The sequence below is a fragment of the Ixodes scapularis genome, unplaced genomic scaffold (genome assembly GCF_016920785.2).
Source record: "Ixodes scapularis isolate PalLabHiFi unplaced genomic scaffold, ASM1692078v2 PGA_scaffold6__148_contigs__length_123643588, whole genome shotgun sequence".
Classification (NCBI taxonomy): Eukaryota; Metazoa; Arthropoda; class Arachnida; order Ixodida; family Ixodidae; genus Ixodes; species Ixodes scapularis.
In genome coordinates, this window is record NW_024609881.1 from 112,116,856 (window position 1) to 112,127,209 (window position 10,354).

Here is a 10,354-nt window from a genome sequence, read left to right on the forward strand (position 1 = left end):
AGACCGCTGAGTTGGTGCATAGAATGGAACTCGGCCCAAGACATGTCGTAAAATGTTCACAACATAATTAGAAAAAATATTATCACTACTTGCAGGCTCCGGTGTGAAATTGACGACCTGGGCCTTGGCAATCTCCACTCGAAACCTTGGTGATCTCAACGCCTCGAGCTTGGAAATTTTATATATTTGGAAGACACAATTAGCTACGGCGTTCGCATATTGCTGAATGCTATTCCCAAGAACGTGGCTTTAACATATATCATTTACATAAAAAAATCCGATCCACACCATCATTGCACGATCTGTCATAAGAACACTACGTTGTATTCAATCACTTTTTATTTGTATCCTTCAGTCTGCTTTTTCTGCAGCAGAACCAAGCCACACCTGCGCCTTCGTCCAGCGTTTCCTGCTCGGCGAGGCGGAGGAGAGTTCCTCGCCAGGTGTTCGCCAACAAAGGCCACGGCTCCCGAGCCGAGACCGACGACGAGAAGCAGGAACCCTCCCTGAAGGTCGTTCATGCCCAGGGGCTTGATGGCGTCGTCCATCTCGTTCTGGCACCGCGTGTAGTTCCTCAGCCTCCACTCCATCTCCTTGTGGTAGATGTCGCACTGGTTGATGGACGTCACGCTGAGAATACACGAGCGAAACCATACGATAAGCCGCAACTACGTATAGACCGACTAAGCTCTCTGACGTCACGTCGCTGCGGTGGCGCTAGTGTCGGCGCTGCGCTAGTGTCGGCGCTGCGCATGCGCGGAAGCTTCACTTCTCCCGGATCTGATTTCTGCGCAGGCGCGGCGCCAATCACGCATAAAAAAAAATCTCAGGATCGCGCCAGATTCGCTATGCGTGATTGTTTTCGTCGGCGATACCAAACGCACAAAGACGACGCGCGCCATGACGGTGCACTTTTTTGCGCGGCTTCATTGGCTCCGTCGGACAGTAGCGTTGCCTGCGGTCGGACTTAATGTAAAACGACTATCCCCAGCATTGTTTCATGAGACAGAAAGAGATAGACTGAGAAAGCGAGAGAGAAAGAGGAACTTTCATACTGAAGAAAAATGTGTAAAAAAAGGCAGGAATTCACAACCTGAGTGGACTACAGTAGTAAACATACAGATTCTGGGTACCATCAAATTCGGTGTCTGTCCACCCTTCAACCACCATCCAGCAAGATGGCGACCTCGGAAACAAGCGTTCACGACTGTATACCGGCCATAACACCGGAACAACCGTGATTCATGATTTCTTCTAAAAGCTTCTTCTTGAATCACTTGCTACGTTTTGCACGGCAAACACTTGTCTCGGTGTCTTTGCCGATGCCGTCGTTTCGCTTGCTGCGAAAGCGACCGACACGAATGTGTGAATCAGACTTTAGGGGCGTTTTTGTTTCCAATCTGGGAAATAGACCAATCTCACCAAACGTTTGACGCATGTGTGATGCCACATAACATTAGCGAGTTTTAGTAGATCGTTTTCAAAGGCCCGCTATATACCCCGCCATATACCGCTACGAGCGCGCGCTTCAGAGCAAGTATCGAAGTGGCAGCGCGAGCTCCCGCTACGATTAGCGTGGCCTCAAAACACGATCTACTAAAACTCTCTATTAGTTCACAGGAGGCTAACGGCAGTGAACGATAGTGCTCTTGCCGTCTCGTGCTCTACACGCGCGGAGCTCCAGCGAGGTCGTCGCACGTGCAGAAATACTAAACTTCCCTCGATGCATTGCGGCAGTGGTGGCATACTCAAGATGGCTGGTGAGATCGGTTCCCAGCAAATGACGGTGCTGAAAAATCAATTAGACGGCCTGTAGAATGCGATGATGTCCGGGACAATGAGCAAATGAGACGTCATGCTTCTTGGTCTTAGCGGACTCAGGGCTTTGCCATTTTCTGGAACCAGTCTATCGTTCGACGCGATTGGCTGTGTCCGTGTTCTGCGGGAAAGTGAACTCGCTGACGCTTTATTAAAGTATAAAATAAGAAATAAGGTCGTCAGGACTCTTCACGCTCTGTGTTTTACTGTCAAAGTTATAATCTCATCTTCGATTATTTCCTTTGAGCTACTGTACGCATGCGAGTTTTTGTTTTAATAGTTTTCAGTCCCCGGCGTCGGCACCAATGCCGGGAATCTACATATAAACTGGCAACGAACATCTAAATGTTCGTTGCAAGTGTGAGTAGTTATGTTTCAGTCGTTTTCATTGTTCTTTCTAAAACTGTGAATGATAAACGGTGTGAGCCCATAACAGGGAGCTCGCACCAGGGCCAAAGAGGACTACGGTCAAGTGGCACCTCCTGAACGTGAGATACGACACAAATTCTTATTCTTACTATCTGTCCAGCTTCCGCTTGAACTCTCTGGGCAGGCTCTTCCGGACCAGCATGACAATCTGCATGATGCCTGCGGTGCCTCTGGTCACGTGGTGCTTGCACTCCCCCGTCCTTACAAAGTTGTCGGCGATGTGGGACTTGAGCATGACGTCAGTGCCGATCATGACGCGCTCCTTCTTGAGCACCTGCTGCATCACGAAGTCCAGGACAGGGCCAGCCTGGTAGATGCCAATCACTTGCTCGTGGCGACTGCTCAGCTTTTTGAACGTTTCTCCGACTGGATTCTGCGCAATTGTCGTAGTAACATTTAGCTGGAGCACTCGCTCTCCGTAAGTTCTGGTCCAGCATCTTGAGATCAAGGTGGCAAAAACTGGGGACATATAAAACAGTCAAGAATATCTCGCTTTCCCCCTGTACGTGAAACAGCACGGCGGTCAAGATGTCGGATTGTCCACCGTCTCGCTCGACCATACGTTGCTTGCACAGGCGTCGGACCAAGTGCCATTGTGGTCGCCTTGCTGCTGAGCGCGAACCTTCTTCAGAATACATCTCGAACCGCCGAATCTGTTTAATATGGGATCACTCCCTGATATCTAATTTATAAGCCTGATTCAATCGTCGTCAATACATTAAAGTGTTAATTAACAAATACATTATTTAGGCTAGGTCACGTGAGTCCGAACTCGCCTTGAGGATGGCTTCGAAGTAGGTCAGCTTCTCGGTGGCTATCAGGGTCTTGGGGAACCTCACGAGGTCTTCGAAGTTGTCCACGTAGTCGGTGGTCTTTCTCACGAGCATGGTAGACGTGAGCGTGCAGTTGAGAAGACCCATCAGCACCACCAGGGCCAGAAGCCAGACGCCCATCAGCAGCCGAAACCACGTGGCTCTGTTGCTGGGATAACCTGTTGCAAGGGAACACGATGAATTGTCTACGGGGATTCTTTATTTTCTACCCACTATAGCGTGTAGCTGTCAGGCAAAACTCCGTAAGGAGAAAAACGGAGGGAGAGGAGAAAAGGAAAGCGCGCAGGGACTTAGATCGCTGAGCTCTGATTGGAATGATAGTAGTGGGTAAGCGCAAAGGCTATAACTTGCCTCTTTGTCTTTCCACTACCCTACCCATCAGAGTTCGGCGCTCTGACATCTCTGTGCACCCTTGTCTTCTCCTTCTCCTAAAGCAAATATTGTTGTATAGCAAACTTGGCGTTCAATTTCGTGAAAAGAAAACGAGGAAATAAATTGGATTTTTTCTTCTATTTTGTGATGAAAGTATTTAGTTTTTGTCGGCCTTAATTAGTTAAAGGAACGTGGGAAAAAATCGACTGTTCCAGCAGCGAGAAAACTTCGGAATTTCCAAGAAGTTTAGGTGATATATCATGTTCGAGGGAAGCTGGTGTTAATTTTCCTTTCGCGTTTTAGCCACTTTCAAGAAGTGAGTCTAACTTAAGCACGTCTAAAAATATATAGGTTCAGGATCATCATCGTAAAACAAAACGCGGTAAAGGTGTTAGATAACTTTCAATTTGGAAGTTTTACTTTGCATGATGGCATATCAGAACATTTCCAAGGGGCCTTGAAGATGTAGGAACTTGGCACCAGGGACGAGCTATAGTAGAATGAACTATTTATTTTTATATTTACTTATTCAGTTACAGTGCCCACGAAGAGCCAGATGGCTTTAAGGGTGGTGCACAAAATTTGTTGACAAACCGAACGTCAGAACCCAACAATCTAATGTAAAAAAAAAGAATGTGCTACTTTTGAAAGACATCAGGTCAGCATTAAAAATGACAACAGGTGATGAGTCGTAGTGGAGGTGATTTAAGAAATTCCGAATACCATGTAGCGGACAAAAAAGATGTACAGGATTTATGGCGAATGTGCGATTATGGCTGAAACTCCGAACTGGAAAGTTCATATTGATGCGTGATCTGATACCTTCACTGTCATAGTATCCATGCAAACATTTAAACAAAAATACGAGGTCATTTCTACCTCGTCTTTATTCTGTAAATGTACCAAACCCAAATAAAAGATCACATGCTGATATCGAACAAGTATTGTCTTGCGTAAAGCGTTCTTGCGAATTTGTTTTTCTTTTCACTTATAAGGGTTATAAGCAGTGGCACTAAGGTTGTTCCAAGCAACTGATGCAAAATCTAATTGGGGCAGAATATTTAGAGTTTCGTGCTTTCGGGGTTTATCATCTTCGCCATCGGGAATGTTTTTTCAGGGTTCCCACACATTCAGTGTTTTTCGTTATCAATTTTGAGTGTAGGCAAGAAAAAAAAAAAAAAAGTCGGAGTTTACCGGGGTTTATGCTGAAAAAAAAAATAGGATACGGCCATGGGATCCCCGCACCTCCAAGGAACCTAAGCTCGGTGCCCGAATAATTTAAAAACGTCCCGGCACCGATCGGAGATTGAAACAAGAGATTGCCTGGTTCCGAGGGAACTAGCAGCCTAGCGGACAATTCAGTGAGCTGTGCCCGGGTCAACACACAATTACACTGTAGTTAAAAGTTTTCGTCACGCTAAACCATGGGCCATTTTACAGCGGAGCTGTCAAGGGCTAGTTTCCCCAGCGTTGCGTCCGCCGGATTAGAAATGATGTCACCGAACTCTGGACAGCTACCGCCATCTATGAGCGACGGCGGCAACCAGACAACTGGTTGCCGTCGTCGTTCATAGATGGCGGCAATCATTCTTTGCAGCAAGAAAAGCGGGAATGGAACGAGCGGCGCGATGTGCGCAGCAGCACAAATGGTTCCGCAGCCGCCGCGAAGCCGCTATCGCCTAAAATTCCACTGCGTCGAGCGCTTCAGATTTCTCTGCGAAATAAAAGCAGACCGCTCGCCTGGAAAGCCACCGCCGAGAACAAAAACTGCAGCACCGCTGCTCTTACTTCTTGTCCAGAGTGGAGAAGTCAAAAGTTTCTTTTTGTAATAAAAGAGAACTTCGATTTTTCTTTTAAATCTCGATTCTGATAAATTTGGCTTGGGGGCTAAATTTACACATTTATTGTTTTTCGAAAAAAAAAAGAACGAATATGGAATTTTGTCTAAAAGTTAGTCGTACGCTATTTTGGCCCACGCAATTTTCTTGTTTTTCTCCCGCGATGGCCGGAATCCGGCATCGGGTTCCACGAAAAGTGGCGATATACCCCAAAAAAGAACATTGGGACACCCATGGTCACCATCTCTTAAAACACGAAATGGGCTTGTCACTTTTCAATACAGAATCGCGTAATATCGTACTTACTGTTGGGAAACATGAGCTTAAAGTAAACCCAGAAAAATCCGGCGAAAGAGCCCTCGTCTGGCCTTCCAGACATTCGGTTGACAAGAGCGTCCAATCGGGCCGTCGCGAAGGCGAGCAATGTCCAGGAGAAAAATACGCCGAGCCAAACCTGGAAACGGTCATCGTCACCGAGAGATTAAGAAACACAGAGCGTGACGTGTCTCCAGCATCTAATTATGATTTCGGAACCAAAAAAATTGCGACATCACTCCAGACTTGTACCGTACGCATTACAAGTAATCAAATTACTTGTAATCGATTACTTTGTGGAGTAATTTTGTAATCAGTTGATTACTTTTATTAGGCAGTAATCACAAGAGTAATCTGATTACTTTTTGAAGTAATAAAATTAGTTGTAACCGTTACAATTTGTCCATGAAACCCCCCCCCCCCCTCCCCCCGGCCCGCCGGCACACGCCGTTTTTTTTATGAAATGACAAAAATAAAATTCGCTTTTTAAGTTTTTTTTTTTTTTTTTTGAACGGAAAAAAGAAAGATTTTTGCGGAGCTGTAGGAAACGAGGTCAATCTCTTTCTATGTACAGTTTCTGTGGAATGTCCGTTCTTTTTTTTTTTTTTTTCTTTTTTTCGAGCTGGGACTGGGAGTGGGATGCCCCAGGGAAGCCACAGTGCGTGACAATGGCCATTCAGGGCGAAGTTTGAGGAAACAGAAAGTAGCTTTGTGAGTCCTTCGTTCAAACTAGCCCCCTCACGCACACACACATATAAATAAAAAAAAATCCTGCTTAGGGTACCTACTCGCAGCCCGTAGGAGAACCAGAACCGAAGAATGCCTAAAGCGGATGAAAAATATAACAAAGGCAGTTGAAATATTTCCACATTTCCCCTACGCGGTCTTTGTGACAAGCAATGTTTCGAGTTGAGAAGTGGTCGGGGCGATCTCTTGCGCTAATGGATACTACACATGATCCGTTTCAAATCCTGGAGCTGCTGCTTTTTTGTATAACATGCGAGCTCATCCACGTGTGAATAATAAAATGAGCGACACAAACTTTGAGCGACGACCTTTGCTCAAGCTAAACAAGATCTAGAACCCCCTCCGCTCCCCCCTCCCCCCCTCCCCTCCCCCCCCCCCCCCCCCCCACACACACACACACACTGGCGAACGCCCAAATCATTAAACGTCTTCAAACGAATTCTATGCTTGTGTCCGCATTGTGAAGGTGCAACGACCACGAAGAGGGAGCCAGTTTTTCTTCTTCAATACTTGCGCAAATGTGAAATATAGGTTGGAAGTAGTTCATTGTTATGAGCGCTAAAGATGTGTCTTCACACAATAAAGTAATCGGAAAAGTAACGATTACTTCTCTAAGTAATGTCCAATTACTTTTGCCATCGAGTAATCAAGTAATCTAATCGAATACTTTTTAGCCAAAAGTAATAGTAATTGTAATCGATTACTTTTTTTTAGTAACGTGTACAAGACTGCATCACTCGGTATGTAAAAACGCAAAAGAACGAATCGCGGAGCAAGAAACTATGCGGACCGCAAATTCGTCTGCGTCTTGCGCAGGGGTGGCGGTAACGTCAGAAAAACGTCAAGCTCTGATTGGTTTGGATTGGAAGGATAGCGGGTGGACCTCAAATCAGCTAGCATTGAAGTCTACCCGCTATCCTTCCAATCCGAGCCAATTAGAACTCGGCGTTGTGACGTTACCGCATGAAGCAGACAAACTTGCGCTCCGCTTTGTCCCTCTATGCAGTTGTTAAATCAAACAATCTCTCTTCGGTAAATTCCCACGAGAACTAATAAAATAAAATTCCGAATTATAGTTGCTGAGTTAACAAAAAAATTAAAAAAGGTTCCAGACGCCAGCATGCGGCGCTGACGTCAAGCTGTTGCGGTGGCGCTGCTGTAGGCACGGCGCATGCGCAAAAGCAGCGTTTGAAGCGAATCTGGTTTCCGCGCAGGCGCAGTGCCTATACCTAGTGTGGGCGCCGCATTAGGTTCGACAAGCACCTAATGCACGTACGCAATTACTACAAATACACGTTTAAGCAGTCATTAAAAAAGCAAAAGGGTTCAGAGGAAAAAAAAAAGACAAAAAACGTTTCGTTCTGCCAAAGGTTTTCACAAACAACGGTAAAAGAGTACGGCTTTTTTTTAAGTTTCACATTATTATAACACGCTGCCATATCGAGTTTTGGATTTGCAGTCCCTTAGGAGTGTTAAGAGAGAACGAGGAGAGTAGTGCAATAACTTTGCGGGTTTATAAATTTTGCAACCTCTAGTCGTTGTTTTTTTTATGTTGGTGCGTTGTTTTGTGGGTGTTTGCATCTTGTGATTTTCAAAGTATAAAATTGAGAGAGTTTGTAGGTTGTTGGGTTTTGTAACATGTAACAAATATTTGTTTTTTTTAGGCCGAAAGCACGTTGTTTTGCTTTCTGTTAGAGTAATAACATCATTCCGAAACCATTACTGCCAACCTCCATCTCACATCTCCTTACGTCGTGACCACAGCCAGAAAATAAACCCTCTATTTGCGAGAACTAATAAATTTCAAAATTCCCCGCTCTCTCTAGCCATCAATAACTGGAATTCTCTTCCTGAGGCTATTGCTCTCGAAAATAATCCAGCTAAATTCCGCGATCTTTGCAAGGCACACCTCAAAAGTGTTTTTCGTTAGTCTAAATGTTTATGTCGGTAGCTAGTCATTAGTTTTTTTTTTTTTTTTTACCATGATATGCATCCTGTTGCGATTTAACCCTAGCCATTTTTCGGCAAATATTACTAGTTGTATTTGTTTGTGAATCTACTTTTGCTTTTGTTTGTTTTTATGTGAGTTTGTATTCTTATCCCCCCTCATGTAATGCACTTCGGTAGAAGTGCCTTTGAGGTATAATAAAATGAAATGAAATGAAATAACATCCTATCCATTGGAACACTGTCCCGCCCACAAGCACACACGTGCTTTTCTGGGCCTGGATAATTCATGTACTAGTTTATTATGCAATAAAATTGTGCATGTAAGTAAAAGAAATCACGCAGGAGAAAGAAATTACGCCCCTGTTGTTTGCTCCACCGTTTGATATGCTCAATAATACAAAAAGATGCTCATTCATGAATGACCGTCTCGGCCCTTACAAAGTTTACGAGTATGTTGCTTTGTTCTCGTCAATATCTCAAGCAAAGCATTAATATATTCTTTACCAGCTGAGATTCAGAGCCCACACGTGCTGTGGTAAAACGCTGACTTGTTTGTATAGACAGCATATCGGTCTATAGTTACCTCGAGGCTGAAGGAAAGTATAAAGTTGAATGGATCCACAAACTTGACGGGTTTCCATGTCATGAGGCTCACGTAGTTCACATCGTACGGCGCGCTGAAGTCGGTGGCTTCGGCGCGACCCAGCGTCGGAGCCATGGGTCCAAGCATTACGTCGACACCCTGGGAGAGTAACCGGAACGTTGTTGGGCATCAAAAAAAAAAAAAAAAGATCAAATTTCAAGGGTCTTTGATATGCATGCATGTTTCTGGGGTGAAACCGTGAATAAGGGTCTTCATCGCGCCAGTGCTCGTGCAAACAGATCTTCTTGAAGTGCTATTTTATTGCGTGCGTAGTATTGGCAGCTTTGCACTACAGTCGGAAGATGGAACATAGTGATTAGAATTTGGACAGTCAAATGAAAGTGCCTATTAGCAATTTGTCCAACGCTTTTACCGAGAACGCCTTATGTAAGATTGCACCTAATTTGTTCCGAGCAAGCAGGACCTTTCTTTCAAAAAAAGTTATTCGTGACCACTGACCATATTACAACAATCTTATCTTTAGGCCACGTCACCTTTAATCGCTCACAGTTAATTATATACTATTTTTATAAGTGCCTGCATCCGAATAGATCTGGAGTGTCTATATTCTCGAAAATCATTTGTGAGAGTCAACGGCTGGAATCTATAAGGAGGCAGCTTGGCGAACATATCCAGGCCAGAAATATGTTTATACCAAAAAAAAAAGCAAAAAAAAAAAAAACTGCCTGCTTTGTTTCACTGAGTTCGGTAAAACGTCACGCTCAATCCCACAACACAACCTGCTGGTTTTAGCGTCTAAACAATATTTTAGCTTAGACATTCGCCGACCTCCTTCCACACATTGCAGAGATTGGTTCTTTACCAGTACTTCGCAGGAAGGTAAACACTCCCGGTTTCTCAGAGTGCAGGTAAGACAACGTGGTTTTAGATTGGTGTTCACTTTCCACCTCTGAAAGCGAATGCCATATAGTCAGTTAAAGGGAAGCTGAAGCGAATTTCAATTTTATTAAAACCCTGGATTCTTTTTAATCCGACTTCAAGCATCACAAATAGCACAAAACGTAGGTTATTTTGCGGCCATGTTGCCTAGAAATAAAGAAAACATTTGAAGTTGCGTCGATATCAAGCCCCTCCGCGGCAGCGGGAACGCGGAGTAAAGGGAGAAGAGAAAACATGACGTCACGAAAGGTTCCTCGTACGTGCTGCCCAGTTCGCAGAGCCAGCGTCGTGCGTCATCGATGCGTACTAGGGAGTATTAGAATAACGTACGGAAGTTTAGGGCACGCTAGCTCTAAATTTAGGGTTTGCGTTAGCGCACACTTCACGAGAGAGTTTTAAAATAGCGTTTCTCCACCGCGACGCAAAACCCCAAGCATCTCGCACTTGCGACGCCACCAAGATAAAATCGAAATTTTTATTTCACATACGAAATGCTGTAATTTGAGAAA

General features: G+C 44.6%; 1 protein-coding gene across 1 annotated transcript; it reads right to left on the reverse strand.

Moving 5' to 3' along the window:
- Positions 1 to 338: 338 nt before the first annotated feature.
- Positions 339 to 5,693, reverse strand: LOC8031889. The gene is made up of 4 exons (XM_042286053.1): positions 5,597 to 5,693; positions 3,024 to 3,238; positions 2,337 to 2,620; positions 339 to 630 (listed from the first exon to the last, which is right to left on the reverse strand). Exons 1-4 carry the CDS (start codon positions 5,667 to 5,669, stop codon positions 339 to 341), a joined length of 864 nt encoding a protein of 287 aa, XP_042141987.1. The 5' UTR covers positions 5,670 to 5,693.
- Positions 5,694 to 10,354: the final 4,661 nt, after the last annotated feature.

Bases quoted from the DNA above. Each gene is read 5' to 3' on its own strand.
- LOC8031889 (XM_042286053.1), bottom strand. From the start codon at position 5,669: ATGTCTGGAAGGCCAGACGAGGGCTCTTTCGCCGGATTTTTCTGGGTT. The intron at 2,621-3,023 runs GCGAGTTCGGAC...ACAATTGCGCAG, and splicing joins ACTTCGAAGCCATCCTCAAG to AATCCAGTCGGAGAAACGTT. The intron at 631-2,336 runs GTAAGAATAAGA...GTGTATTCTCAG, and splicing joins AAGCGGAAGCTGGACAGATA to CGTGACGTCCATCAACCAGT.